The following is a 15,622-nucleotide window of genomic DNA, read 5'->3' on the forward strand; positions in this document are numbered from 1 at the left end:
CACCCACCTCGGCCTCCCAAAGTGCTGGGATTATAGGAGTGAGCCACTGTGCCCAGCCACAGATACACTTCTTCGTGGCATGAGGTGCTATTCTTTTTTATTTTTATTTTTATTTTGAGATGGGGTCTCACTCTGTCTCCAAGCTTGAGTACAGTGGCACAATCTTGGCTCACTGCAACCTCTGCCTCCTGGGTTCAAGTGATTCCCCTGCCTCAGCCTCCCAAGTAGCTGGGACTACAGGTGCGCACTACCACGCCCAGCTAATTTTTTGTGTTTTAGTAGAGACAGGGTTTCACCATGTTGGCCAGGATGGTCTCAATCTCCTGACCTCGTGATCCACCTGCCTTGGCCTCCCAAAGTGCTGGGATTACAGACATGAGCCACCGCACCCGGCCTGTGGTGCTATTTTTCTTTCTCTTTCACAGCCTGCTGCCTTCATATGGCAGGAAATGCCAAGTGCCTCCCCCACAATAGCCAAGGGACTCAGCAAGTACCCAAAAAGTGTTGAGCAGGCACTGGTCCCCAAACCCTGCAGGCGAGAAAGACAAACATTTTTGTTATTAAATGTACCTGCTGGTTTGCTCACTTTTATTTCTGCCATCGGCCAAATGCTCACCCCGCTACATCATTACTCACTCAGACAGTATGGCTGGACTCCTAGATCCAGTGGGCCTGTGGGGTTAATTTGGGCTAGGGTGAGTTTAGAAGTGACTCAGGCATCAGTTTGCTATTTATTTATTTCTAATTCCCTTCCCTTAAATGCATGTTGTGAAAAATCTAAAGAGAGAAGGTATTTCTAAACCAAAACTGGTGTCAATAAATAAAAGTTTTTTTTTGTTTTTTTTTTCTGAGACAGAGTCTCACTCTGTCACTCAGGCTGTGGTGCGATCTCAGCTCACTGCAACCTCTGCCTCCCAGGTTCAAGCAATTCTCTTGCCTCAGCCTCCCGAGTAGCTGGGATTACAGGTGCCCACCACCACACTCTGCTAAATTTTGTATTTTTAGTAGAGATGAGGTTTCACCATGTTAGTCAGGCTGGTCTTGAACTCTTGACCTCAGGTGACCCACCCACCTCAGCCTCCCAAAGTGCTAGGATTACAGGTGTGAGCAACCTGTAATTTTTAGTGAAAAAAAAATACTTACCTTCTAGAGTTATCATAAGAATTATATGAAATTAATACATGAGGCCAGGCACAGTGGCTCATGCCTGTAATTTCAGCACTTTGGTAGGCCGAGGTGGGTCAGTAGTTCAAGACAAGCCTGGCCAACATGGTGAAACCTCTTCTCTACTAAAAATACAAAAATTAGCCGGTAGCGGTGGCATGCACCTGTAATCCCAGCTACTCGGGTGGCTGAGGCAGGATAATCACTTGAACCTGGAAAGCGTAGGTTGCAGTGAGCCGATATCATACCACTGCACTCCAGCCTGGGTGACAAAGTGAGACTCCATCTCAAAAAAAAAAAAAAAGAAAAGAAATTAATACATGAAAAATATTTAGTACAGTATCTGTGGCTCACTAATGGCTAGCTCACATAAGTAAAATAGTAATCATTGGCCAGGCGCGGTGGCTCAAGCCTGTAATCCCAGCACTTTGGGAGGCCGAGACGGGCGGATCACGAGGTCAGGAGATCAAGACCATCCTGGCTAACACAGTGAAACCCCGTCTCTACTAAAAATACAAAAAATTAGCCGGGCGTGGTGGCGGGCGCCTGTAGTCCCAGCTACTCGGGAGGCTGAGGCAGGAGAATCGCGTAAACCCGGGAGGCGGAGCTTGCAGTGAGCCGAGATCGCGCCACTGCACTCCAGCCTGGGCAACAGAGCAAGACTCCGTCTCAAAAAAAAAAAAAACAAAATAGTAATCATTAAGAAACAAATTATAGGCTCCTATCTTCTCAGCCTGCCTCTAGTTCACTTGCTCCTCTGTTTCACATCCAGTGGCCACTTTGCTTCTTTCATCCTTTTTTATTTATATATTTTTTTAAATTTTACTTTAAGTCCTGGGATACATGTGCAGAAGGTACAGGTTTGTTATGTAGGTATACATGTGCCATGGTGGTTTACTACACCTATCAACCCGCCATCTAGGTTTTAAGCCCTGCATGCATTAGATATTTGTCTTAATGCTCTCTTTCCCCTTGACCCCAACCCCCAACAGGCCCCCATGTGTGTTGTTCCCCTCCCTGTGTCCATGTGTTCTCATTGTTCAACTCCCACTTATGAGTGAGAACATGTGGTATTTGGTTTTCTGTTCTGTGTTAGTTTGCTGAGAATGATGGCTTCTAGCTTCATCCACGTCCCCGCAAAGGACATGAACTCATTCTTTTTTATGGCTGCAGCTTCTTTCATCCTTATCCAGTATATGTTCTATGATCCAAAATCTTGTTAATGTCCTAAACTTCCCTCCCCTTCCCCATTTTGTCTTTTCATTACACCCCTTTGGCAAAACGCCAGCCTAGATGAACTCAACCACCTCCCCACTCTCCTGTGAGTCACCAAACAGGGCAGATTGGCTGTGCTCTAGATGAATGAGTGTCAACCTGAAACAGGCTGTCTCACTAAATGAATACTAAAATCCTTATCTCATAACTGTCTCTTCTCCCTTCCTTGAGCACTTCATGTTTTCTCCACTCTTCTTCAATGCAGACCCTCCTCCAACACTCACACATCTTCCTCCTCTTTTTCATAATCACCTTGGTGGTTGTTTTTGTTTTTGTTTTGAGACAGAGTCTCGCTCTGTCACCCAGGCTGGAGTGCAGTGGCACAATCTCAGCTCACTACAACCTCCTCCTCCCAGGCTCAAGCAATTCTCCTGCCTCAGCCTCCCAGGTAGCTGGGACTACAGGTGCATGCCACCATGCCCGGCTAATTTTTGTATTTTTAGTAGAGACAGGGTTTTGCCATGTTGGTCAGGCTGGTCTTGAACTCCTGACCTTAGGTGATCCACCCGTCTCGTCCTCTCAAAGTGTTGGGATTACAGGTGTGAGCCACCGAGCCCGGCCTCATCTTGGTTCTTAATTCACACACAAAAAAACAAGCCAGCAGAGAGGAACTTCCTAACCTCCCCTATCAAACATAACAAAGGCTCCCACACCTGCACTCCACTTCACCTCTCCTTGCAACTGCAGAGCTGACCCTCCCCTGGCAAAGGCCCTCCTCACACACACATCCCACTCTCTGGATGGGATTTTCTACATCCCACTCTTTGGACCTTTCCAGAAGCCTTCAGCAACAACAATCCTTTCTCTCTTTTCTGTTCGACTAGACCTTTCACTTAAACCCTTCTACATACCCAAATCTCCCCCACTTTCAACAAAAAAGAGGACATTCATTGGAAATGCCACTGAAATATTTAAAGATAAGGAGACATGATGTCTGCAATATACTATCAAATATAGATGTACATGTATGTGTGTGTGTGTATAAAAATACAGAGACAGAGAATGATAAAGTAAATGGTCAAATGGTGCAAGTGTAGATAACTGGTGAATCTGGAAAACATTATTTAGGAATTCTTTGTACTAGTCTTGCATTTATTTTTAAATATAAAATCATATTAAAATAAAAAGTTGGCTGGGCACAGTGGCTCATGCCTTCAATCCTAGCAATTTGGGAAGCCAAGGCAAGTAGATTGCTTGAGCCCAGGAATTTGAGACCAGCCTGGGCAACGTGGTGAAACCGCATCTCTACCAAAAAAGAAAAAAAATGAGCAAGGTGTGGTGGTATGCACCTATACTCCCAGCTACTCAGATTCAGGAGGCTGAGGTGGGAGGATCACTTGAGCTCAGGAAGTCGAGGCTACAGTCAGCTGTGATTATGCCACTGCACTCCAGCCTGAGCAGTAGAGCTACACCCTGTCTAAAAAATTTTTAGACCATAATCCCAGCACTTTGGGAGGCCAAGGTGGATGGATCACTTGGGGCCAGAAGTTCAAGACCAGCCTTGCCAACATGGCAAAATCCCATCTCTACTAAAAATACAAAAAAGTATCTGGGCGTGGTGGTGCACGCCCGTAATCCTAGCTACTGGAAAAGCTGAGGCATGAGAATCGCTTGATGCCAGGAGGCAGAGGTTGCAGTGAGCTGAGATTGCACCACTGCATTCCAGCCTGGGCAATAGAGCAAGACTCTTCCAAAAAAAAAAAAAAATTAATTAAAAAAAGTTGTCAGCCAGGTGCAGTGGCTCATGCCTGTAATCCCAGCACTTTGGGAGGCCGAGGAGGGTGGATCACGAGGTCAGGAGTTTGAGACCAGCCTGACCAATATAGTGGAACTCCGACTCTACTAAAAATACCAAAAATTAGCTGGGTGTGGTGGCGGGCACCTGTAATCCCAGCTGCTTGGGAGGCTGAGGCAGGAGAATCGCTTGAAGCCAGGAGGTGGAGGTTGCAGTGAGCCAAGATCATGCCACTGCACTCCAGCCTGGCAGACAGTGCGAGACTCCATCTCAAAAAAAAAAAAAATTTTGTCAAGAAAGATGAGAAAGAAAGAAAAAAAAAATTTGACATCTGCTCTCCTCACAGCCAGTCTCCTCTCCCCTCCACAAACATCTCAAAAGAACCCACAATTGGCTCATGTCCTCAACTCATAATTTCTAGATACTTCTTTTCTTTTCAGGATGACCTTCTGCAAACCATCCTCCCACCTCTTTGCCTGTTTCTATCCTCCATCTCAAAATAAACTTCCTTAAGACTTGGCCCGAGGCTGGGCGCGGTGGGCATCTGTAATTCCAGCACTTTGGGAGGCCGAGGTTGGTGGATCAGGAGGTGAGCAGTTTGAGACCAGCCTGACCAAGAGGGTGAAACCCCGTCTCTACTAAAAATACAAAAATTAGCCAGGCATGGTGGCGGGCACCTGTAATCCCAGCTCCTTGGGAGGCTGAGGCAGGAGAATTGCTTGAACCCACGGAGTGAAGGTTGCAGTGAGCCAAGATCATACCATTGCACTCCAGTCTGGGCAACAGAGCGAGACTCCATCTCACAATAAAAATAAAAATAAAAATAAAAATAAAATACTTGGCCCAAAGCTCACTCCTTTCCTTTCCTTCTCTGAGACATTAATTACCACCAAGAAACATCTCTAGCCCAAATCCCCCCGCCTTAGCTTGTACCTCAGACCCCCTCACTGTCCTTGCATCTGACATAATGGATTTCCTTCAGGTTCTCCAATATACCCTGCTTCCTCCCACTGCATTTGTCCTTTCTTCCAGCAGAAGTGCATCTCCCTCTCCTGGATAATGCTTCTAATACATGGAAGAGGAGGGAACGCTTCTCAATTCACTCTGTGCATCCTTTATTACCCTGACATCAAAACCAGAAAAAGATAGCGTAAGAAATCAAATCTAGCAACATATAAGAGGATCATATTCTATGACTACATGGACCTAATCCCAGGAATTCAAAGTTGTTTTAACATTTGAAAATAATTGATGTGGGCTGGGCATGGTGGCTCACGCCTATAATCCCAGCCCTTTGGGAGGTTTAGGTGGGTAGATCACCTGAGGTCAGGAGTTCAAGACCAGTCTGGCCAACATGGTGAAACCCCATCTCTACTAAAAATACAAAAATTAGCCAGGCATGGTGGTGGGCACCTGTAATCCCAGCTACTCAGGAGGCTGAGACAGGAGAACTGCTTGAACCTGGGAGGTGGAGGTTGCAGTGAGCCGAGATGGTGCCTGGGCAACAAGAGTGAAACTCCATCTCAAAAAAAGAAGAGAAAATAATTGCTGTAATATGCTATATTAGTAGAATAAAGGACAAAACCCAAAACAGATACATACACACACACACATACAAGTTTTTGACAAAGTCAAACACCCTTTCATAATCAAAATACTCCACAAAGTTAGAACAGAAATAAACTTCCTCAACTTAATAAAGGGCATTTTTGAAAAACCCATAGTTTATCAAGTAGGTAGTTAAGTAAAAAAATAAAAAATAAAGAAAGAAAAAGGCTGGGCATAGTGGCTTATACCTGGCACTTTGGGAGGCCAAGGTGGATAGACTGCTTGAGGCCAGGAATTTGAGACCAGCCTGGCCAACATGGTGAAATCCCATCCCTACTAAAAATACAAAAATTAGCTGGGCGTGGTGGTGAACTTTGTAAACTCAGCTACCCTCTAATTCTCCTGCTGAGGCAGGAGAATCACTTGAACCTGGGAGGCAGAGGTTGCAGTGAGCTAAGATTGCACTACTGCACTATTAATACCTTACTTCAGGGTAAAAGACTGAATGCTTTTCTCTCAAAGATTAGGAACAAGGATGTCTACTCTCATCACTTCTATTCAACATTGTACTAGAAGCCTTAGCCAGGGCAATTAGGCAGGAAAATTAAAAAAAAAAAAAAAAGACAGACATGCAGATTGGAGAGGGAGCAGTAAAACTATCTCTATTAGTAGATATGATCTTACATATAGAAAATCCTAGGCCAGATGTGGTGGCTCATGCCTATAATTCCAACACTTTGGGAGGCCAATGGAAGACGGAGGTTGCAGTGAGCCAAGATTGTCATTGTACTCCAGCCTGGACTACCAGAGCGAGGCTCCATCTCAAAAAACAAAAAAACAAAACAAACAAAAAAAAGAAAATCCTAAGGAATCCGCAAAAAAAACCTCTTAGAATGAATAAACAAGGTCACATGATACAAGATCAATACAGAAAAATCATTCACATTTATGTATGCTAGCAATAAATGGTCTGAACATAAAATTAAGAACACAATTCCATTTGCAATGGCATAGAAAATAATAAAATCCTAGAAATACATTAAGACGTACACTGAAAATTATTTTTAAATGTTGGAAGAAATTGAAGATCTAAAGGAATGGAAAGATATCCCATGTTCATGGATCAGAAGACTTAATATTTTAAGATGGCAATATCCCCCAATATAATTTTTAAAATTGGTTTAATTTTTTTTTGTAAAGATGGGGGTCTCACTATATTTCCCAGGCTGATCTCAAACTCCTGGGCCCAAGCAATCCTCCCACCTTGGCCTACCAAAGTGCTGGGATTATAGACATGAGCCACAAAGAAAATCTGAAAAACTAGCTCAAGCCATGATGGAAAAGGGGGTCAGAGATGCCTCCTTACACTTTTCTCTCTTTGAAGTGTAGGCACAACTGACCAGCCTTAACATTAAAATAGAGATCATATGACTGACAAAACAGATTCTTCATAGCAGTAAGATATGCAACTCCAACCTGACTCTGGTATAGCATCACATGACAGCAGGCCCTGAAAGAAATCAAAGTATTTTACCCCAAAATATATTTTATTTGTCACAGTTTGAAATGGCTCTGCAAAGCCATCTTTTGAGGGGACATTTACATACTATCAAAATGTATTTCCCACTGGGTGCCGTGGCTCACACCTGCAATCTCAGCACTTCCAGAAGCTGAGGCGGGCGGATCACTTCAGACTGAGAGTTTGAGACCACCCTGACCAACATGGAGAAACCCCATCTCTACTAAAAATACAAAATTAGCCAGGCATGGTGGTACATGCCTGTAATCTCAGCTACTCAGGAGGCTGAGGCAGGAGAATCGCTTGAACCCAGGAGGTGGAGGCTGTGGTGAGCCAAGATTACGCCATTGCACCCCAACCTGGGCAACAAGAGCGAAACTCCATCTCAAAAAAAAAAAAAGAAAAAAAAAGAAAAAGAAAATGTTATTCCCTTACTACAGCAGCCCCCAACCTTTGTGACACCAGGGACCAGTTTCATGGAAGACAATTTTTCCATGGACTGGGGGTGGGGGGATGGTTTTGGGATGAAACTGTTCTACCTCCGATCATCAGGTATTAGTTAAATTCTCATAAGGAACGCACAACCTAGATCCCTTGCATGTGCAGTTCACAATAGGGTTCACACTCCTATGAGAATCTAATAGCACCACTGATCTAACAGGAGGCAGAGCTCAGAGAGTAATGCTAGCTCACCTGCCACTCACCTCCTGCTGTATGGCCTGGTTCCTAACAGGCCACAGACTGGTGCCGGTCCGTGGCTCGGGGATTGAGGACCCGTCTTAGTAGGTCTCATCCAGAAGACTCTTTTAAGGCCTCATAAGAGATATTTAGGCCGGGCACGGTGGCTGGCCAGGCACGGTGGCTCAAGGCCGGGCACGGTGGCTCAAGCCTGTAATCCCAGCACTTTGGGAGGCCGAGATGGGCGGATCACGAGGTCAGGAGATCAAGACCATCCTGGCTAACACGGTAAAACCCCGTCTCTACTAAAAAATACAAAAAACTAGCCGGGCGAGGTGGCGGGCACCTGCAGTCCCAGCTACTCGGGAGGCTGAGGCAGGAGAATGGCGGGAACCCGGGAGGCGGAGCTTGCAGTGAGCTGACATCCAGCCACTGCACTCCAGCCTGGGCAACAGAGCCAGACTCCGTCTCAAAAAAAAAAAAAAAAAAAAAAAACAAAGAGATATTTAGCACCTATTCTCTCTAAAGCCTGTTACTTAGAGGCTTCATCTATACAACAAGAACCTTGGCTTCCACAACCCCCCTTATCTTAACTCAAGCATTTCTTTCCTTTTCCTTTTTTTTGTTGGGACAGGGTCTCGCTCTGTCATCCAGGCTGTAGTGCAGTGGCGTGATCTCAGCTCAGTGCAACCTCCGCCTCCCAGGTTTAACCAATTCTCCTGCCTCAGCCTCCCGAGTAGCTGGAATTACAGGCATGCACCACCACGCCCGGCTTATTTTTGTATTTTTAGTAGAGATAGAGTTTCAACATGTTGGCCAGGTTGGTCTTGAACTTCTGACCTCAGGTGATCCACCCACCTTGGCCTCCCAAAGTGCTGGGATTACAAGCGTGAGCCACCGTGCCCGGCCCAACTCGAGCATTTCTTTATGCTGATTTCAACACTTCAGGCAAAGCAACCAATTGCCAATCAGTTTGAATTCACCTATGACCTGAAACCCTCTCCCCAAACATTTATACATTTTGAGGCCTAAAATGTATAAAACCAAGCTGTAATCTAACTACCTTGGGCACAAGTTCTTAGGACCTTCCGACGCTGTGTTACAGGTGATGGTCATTCATATCTGGCTCAGAATAAACTTCTTTAAATATTTTACAGAGTTTGGCTTCTTTCATCAACAATAGGAAAGGAGGTTAGACATACCTTGTTATACCCACCTCTTTTTGGAGTTTAGGCACAACAGCTGACCAACATTAATGTTAAAATAGAGATCATGGCCAGGTGCAAGGGCTGACACCTCTAGTCCCAGCACTTTGGGAGGCTGAGGCAGGAAGATCACTTAAGCCCAGGAGTTCAAGACCAGCCTGCACAACATGGTGAAAACCCGACTCTACAAAAATTACAAAAACTAGCCAGGCATGGTGGTGCATGCCTATAGTCCCAGCTCCTCAGAAGGCTGAGATGGGAGGATTGCTTGAGCCCAAGAGGTTGGGGCTGCAGTGAGCTGAGGTCACACCACTGCATTCCAGCCTGGGTGACAGAGCGAGACCCTGTCTCAAGAAAAAAAAAAAAAAAAAAAAAATCATATGACTGACAAAACGGACTCTCTGTGGCAATAAGATACCAAACTATGGCTAGGTGTGGTGGCTCACACCTGTAATCCCAGCACTTCTGAAGTGGTATTGCTTGTCTGGGGTAATACCCGAGGTTCATTGTCTCACGCCAAGGAAATCAAAGACGTGAACACACAAGGAGTGTGTTTAAGAGAGTAAAGTTTAATAGGCAAAAGAGAAAAGCTCTCTCATGCAGAGGGAGGGGGCTTCCGAACAGATCTCCCCCATTTGGGGCAAGATGAGGTTGGTTTTATAGATGAGCTTGAGGAGCCAGTATCTGATTTACATGGGGCACAGAGGGTTGGTTGGACCAGGTGTGCCTTTTACAAAGCATGCGAAGAGGCTGGCCATCCCACCCTAATCTTTTATTATACTAATAGAGTTTTAACCTGGCCAGTGCCATGTTGCTTGTACATGTGTCGACAAAGAAAAGGGAAGAGGAAACCTCCATGTTGAATATACCTGGCATCCAGCCCTTTTCTATTGGCACAGCTGCTGGCATTTACCCATGCAAGCTTCCAGCTTGTTCATCTATGCTTGCAGCTTGATTTTTTCAGGCTGCTTTTTGTTAGAAATTATTTGGGGGCTGCTTTTTATTAAAAGGAAAACTGTACCAAGGATTCCCTAACCCTCGCTAACTGCCTAATTAGTTTCTTTCAGCTTCTGTATCACTTTGGGAGGCCGAGGTGAGAGGATCATTTGAGACCAAGAGTTCGACACCAGCCTGGGCCACATGGCAAGACCTTGTCTCTATGTTTTATATTTATATATATTGCTAAAAAAGATACCAAATTATAAACAAGACCTAGGCCATGCAAGACATAGGTTAGGATATACACTACAGATTATAACATCTTGTTAAACGGGTTTTTTTGTTTGTTTGTTTTATTAAACTGGCATAATGTTGCTTACCTTCCAACCTGACACTGGTATAGCATCACATGACAGATATCAAACCCTGAAGGAAATAAAAATATTTTATGTAGGCCGGGCGTGGTGGCTCACGCCTGTAATCCCAGCACTTTGGGAGGCAGAGGTGGGTGGACCACTTGAGGTCAGGAGTTTGAGACCAGCCTGGCCAACATGGTGAAACCCCGTTTCTATTGAAAATACAAAAAATTAGCTGGGCATAGCGATGCGTGCCTGTAATCCCAGCTACTCGGCAGGCTGAGGCAGGAGAATTGCTTGAACTCAGGGGGTGGAGGTTGCAGTGAGCTGAGATTGTGCCACTGCACTACAGCCTAGATGACAGGGCAAGACTCCGTCTCAAAAACAAACAAACAAACAAAATACAAAAATTAGTCAGGCGTGGTGGTGCGCACCTGTAATCCCAGCTGCTCCAGAGGCTGAGGCAGAGAACTGCTTGAACCCAGGAAGTGGAGGGTGCAGTGAGCCGAGATCGCACTACTGAACTCCAATTTGGGTGACAGAGCAAGACTCTGTCTCAAAAAAAAGCCCAAAATATATTTCTTTGACATATTTTGAAATGGCCCTACAAAGCTACAAAGCTGTCTTTTGTAACAGAAATTTGCATCTATAGAGACTCTCCATTAATGCAGCCAGGATTTCCTTTTCTAGGCCTTTCCCATATCCAGGAAAGATTAATTCCGACACTTAAATTTCCAAAAAGAGACATTTACTGTCTATTCTCTCTTTTTTTTTTTTTTTTTTTGAGATGGAGTCTCACTCTGTCATCCAGGCTAGAGTGCAGTAGCGTGATCTTGGCTCACTGCAACCTTTGTCTCCTCAAGAATTGTCCAAGCAATTCTTGTGCCTCAGCCTTCCAAGTAGCTGGATTACAGGCGCATGCCACCGTGCCTGGCTAATTTTTGTATTTTTAGTAAAGATGGTGTTTCACCATGTTGGCCATGCTGGTCTTGAACTCCTGACCTCAAGTAATGGGCCTGCCTCAGCCTGACAAAGTGTTGAGATTACAGGCGTGAGCCTTGGAGCCCAGCCCATCTATTATCTGAGGCTGCTACTCACGCTTCAACTGCGTAACAAGGACCCTGAACAACACAACTCCCTTATCTTAGTTCAAGCATTCTTTTCTACTGACTTCAAGTCTTCAGACAAAGCTTAACTCTCTCAAGCAACTGTCAGCTAAAGAATCCCTAAAATCCACCTATGACTTCTAAGACCACCCATTGAGATATCCGCCTTTTTGGGTCTAACCAATGTATACCTTCCATGTACTGATTTATGTCTTTGCCTGTAACTTCTGTCTCCCTAAAATGTAAAAAAAACAGACTATAACCCAACTGCCTCGGGATCACTTACTCAAGGCTTTTTAGGTTTGTGTTTTCTCTCTGGGCCAAGGTAACTCATACTGGCTCAGAAAAAACTGCTTTAAAATAGTTTACAGAGTTTTATTTATCCACTAACAGTCTGACACATGCTACAAAGACAAGCTTTGAAAATATTATACATAGTATAAGAAGAGAGTCGGCCAGGTGTAGTGGCTTTCACCTATAATCTCAGCACTTTGGGAGGCCGAGGCAGGTTGATCAAGAGCTGAGAAGTTCAACACCAGCCTGGCCAAGATGGTGAAATCCCATCTCTACTAAAAATACAAAAATTAGCCGAACGTGGTGGCAGGCGCCTGTAGTTCCAGCTACTTGGGAGACTGAGGCAGGAGACTAGCTTGAACCCGGGCGGCAGAGGATGCAATGAGCCAAGATCGTGACACTGCACTCCAGCCTGGGAGTGAGTCCAGCCTAAGTGAGACTCATGAGACTCCGATTCAAAAAAAAAAGTCATGAAATAAGCTAGTCACAAAAATGTTGACATTATACTTAATGAAAGAAGCCAGTCACACTGTATGATTTCATTTATATCAAACGTGCAAAGTGGCAAGGCCATACACACAGAAAGTATACTAGCAATTGTCTAGGACTTGGGGTGGAGTGGACGTGGTGAATGTAGAATGACTACTACTGGAGGCAGGATTTTTCTTTGGAGTGATGAAAGTATTCTAAAATGAGATCACAGTAATAGATGCACAATTCTGTCAACAACAACAAAAAAACTCTTAACGTTACACTTTATTATTTATTTTTAGGTACGTTGTCTTGCTCTGTCTCCCAGGCTGGAGTGCAGTGGCGCGATCTCGGCTCACTGCAGCCTGGAACTCCGGGGCACAAGCGATCCTCCCACCTCAGTCTCCTGAGCAGCTGGGACTACAGGCGAATGCCACTATGCTCGGCTTGATTTTTTTTTTACGCTTTAAATGGGCAAACTTTACATGGTATGTGACTATAAATTTCCCAGGAAAGCTAGGGGTTTTTGTTTGTTTGTTTGTTTTTTAGCAGAACCTCCTGAAGTGGCAGGTCACTGAAAAAAAATTTTTTTTTAAAAAAAGAAGTTTATCCATACTTACTACCCACAAATTCCCAAGATTCCCCAAAGCAGAGGCTGCAGGGACCGTGTGTTGGGGCGGAAGGGGCGGGGAGCTAGCAGGAAATCCTGACATGCCAAGAAAAGCCTCCACAACTTCCTAATTGAGAGATAACGATCAGAGGCATTGCTGTGACCCCCACCCCTACCCCCCACTTACCTCTCTCCAAAGCACTTCAGAAAACTGACGAGAAAAGCCGCCAAGCCCCCCAATACACTCACCATCCTCAACCGGAACGCGGAAGCAATGGCGCCATCTTTGTTATGGGAAATGTGAGGTTCGAAGGAAGTCACCGGAGCCATCCTTACTGCGGGCAGCGAAGGGCAATGGAAGCCCGTCGCGGCCACGTTAACTGAGGCTTTTGTCCTGACAATGAGTCTTGCCACATGTGGTTATTTTGGGCAGTTTTCCTGAGGAGGCTTGCTGATAAATGTGCTTGGTAAACACTAAGGGAACAGAAAAAAAATTAAAAAATTTAAATGTTGGCCAGGCGCGGTGGTTCATGCCTGTAGTTCCAGCACTTTGGGAGGCTGAGACTGATCACTTGAGGCCAGGAGTTCGAGACCAGCCTGGGCAACGTAGGGAGACCCTGTCTCTACAAGAAAAAAAATTTTTTTTTTTAATTAGCCAGGCATGGTGGCACATGCCTGTAGGTCCAGGTAATTGGGGGGCTGAGATGGGAGAATTGCTTGAGCCTGAGAGGTCAAGGCTTCAGTTAGCCATGTTCTCGCCACTGCACTCCAACCTGGGCAACAGAGCTAGACCCTGTCTTTGAAAAAAAAAAAAATTCGGCTGGGCTCCGTGGCTCACACCTGTAATCCCAGCACTTTGGGAGGCCAAGGCAGGAGGATCACCCGAGGTTGAGCGTGGTGGTGCGGCCTGTAATCGCAGCTACTCGGGAGACTGAGGCAGGATAATCACTTGAACCCAGAAGGCGGAGGTTGTGGTGAGCCAAGATCGTGCCATTGCACTCCAACCTGGGCAACGAGAGCAAAACTCCGTCTCAAAAAAAAAAAAAATTCAATGTCTGGAGAGGGTGGGGTTGCATGCCCTTGTAATCCCACCACTTTGGGAGGCCAAGATGGGAAGATTACTTGAGGCAAGGAGTTCAAGACCCACCTAGGCAACACAGTGGAGACCTTGTCTCTACAAAACAGTTTTAATAAATAAATAAATAAACTTAAATGTCTACATTTTAAAAATATGAAAAGTAGAAATTAGAGATGAGGATGAAAATATTTTAATATTCTAATGCATGCAGATAACTATATAACTGCCACAACTACAGGACCACACAAAAGAGACTGTCTAAAGACAAAATTACAGTATTAAGATTTAGCTTAAAGATCTAATTGGCTTTTGTTTATAATTCTAGAATCGGGCAATATCTCATTCTATAAAATTGAATGTTCCAATGAGCTGAGCAGACAATGTTGGCTTCGTAGGCAGAAAAGGAGCTAAACAATGCAGAAAGAGAGAATAAAAAGCAAATTGATGGTTTTGTTTTTTTTTTTTTTTGAGACAGTCTTACTCTGTCGTCCAGGCTGGAGTGCCCCGGTGCGATCTCAACTTCCGCCTCCCGTGTTAAAGTAATTCTTGTGTGTCAGCCTCCCTAGTACCTGGATCACAGGCGTGCACCACCATGCCCGGCTAATTTTTATATTTCTAGTAGAGACAGGGTTTTGCCATGTTGGCCGGACTAGTCTTGAACGCCTGACCTCAAGTGATTTTCCTGCCTGGGCCTCCCAAAGTGCTGTGATTACAGCCATGAGCCACCGTACCCGGCCCTGCAAATTGACCATTTCAAAGTTACTTTCCTTGTAGAGTTAAAACAGAGGAGACTTCCTTATTATATTTACTCAGATTGACAGGAATCTCCCGTTTTCTGGAAGATGGGCTTGTTTCAAAGTTCAGTTTGATTACGTGGCACTTAGCACAAGTAACTCAGTTCTAATTTGGCCTGGCCTGCTGGGGCCTAGTGCAGGAGGTCAGACCAAATCAATGACCTCCTATAAAATTTAACAAAACTGAAGGCTATTTTCCCCTTTCACCATTTTCTTGAAAGAGTAGTGTATACTCATAGCCTCGTATCGATGCCTACATTGGAATAATAACCCATAAATTAGGAGTCCTGGACTTAAGATAATTATTTTACCTATACACTGTTTTCTTTTCTTTTCTTTTCTTTTTGTTTTTTTTTTTAGATGGAGTCTCACTCTGTTGCCCAGGTTAGAGTACAGTGGCGCGATCTCAGCTCACTGCAACCTCTGCCTCCCGGGTTCAAACAATTCTCCTGCCTCAGCCTCCTGAGCAGCTGGGATTACAGGCATGCGCCACCATGCCCAGCTAATTTTTTTTTTTTAGTAAAGATAGGTTTTCACCATGTTGGTCAGGCTGGTCTTGAATTCTAGACCTCAGGTGATCCGCCCACCTTGCCCTCCCAAAGTGCTGGGATTACAGGTGTGAACCACCATGCCCGGACTTTCTTCTCCTTAAATACTCCATGCTTGCCCTCTCTCAATTCTGAGCTTTTCCCCCGTGCAATTTCTTCCCTTACGAACACTCTTCCCTCTTCTTTGATGTTTATCATCCTTACAATTTCAGCTTTAGCCAATTTTTCCTCCAGGAAGCTTCTCTGACTTATCTGAAAGGAGTTAGTTGTCCCTTGCAGGGATGCTCACTTTCCTTTGTTTA

The 15,622-nt window shown here is 44.9% G+C and overlaps 1 protein-coding gene across 21 annotated transcripts in view; it reads right to left on the reverse strand.

The window, feature by feature from the left end:
* Window positions 1–13,504, reverse strand: part of SHLD1 (shieldin complex subunit 1) — a 123,870-nt gene extending 110,366 nt beyond the window's left edge. For 10 of the 21 annotated variants that reach the window (XR_004431151.1, XM_033185691.1, XM_033185689.1 and 7 more), the window contains exon 1: window positions 13,088–13,504. Coding sequence is in view for 13 of the 21 variants with exons in the window: in XM_033185691.1 (XP_033041582.1) it covers window positions 13,088–13,230 (143 nt within the window). In the remaining 8 variants the exon portion in view is untranslated. Of the gene's footprint in view, window positions 1–570; window positions 673–10,443; window positions 10,490–12,910; window positions 13,006–13,087 lie in introns of those variants that run through there. The other 11 variants (XM_033185683.1, XM_033185681.1, XM_033185677.1 and 8 more) reach the window with 11 other exon arrangements.
* Window positions 13,505–15,622: the final 2,118 nt, after the last annotated feature.

The sequence above is a fragment of the Trachypithecus francoisi genome, unplaced genomic scaffold (assembly GCF_009764315.1).
Source record: "Trachypithecus francoisi isolate TF-2019V2 unplaced genomic scaffold, Tfra_2.0 Lachesis_group21, whole genome shotgun sequence".
Taxonomy (NCBI): Eukaryota; Metazoa; Chordata; class Mammalia; order Primates; family Cercopithecidae; genus Trachypithecus; species Trachypithecus francoisi.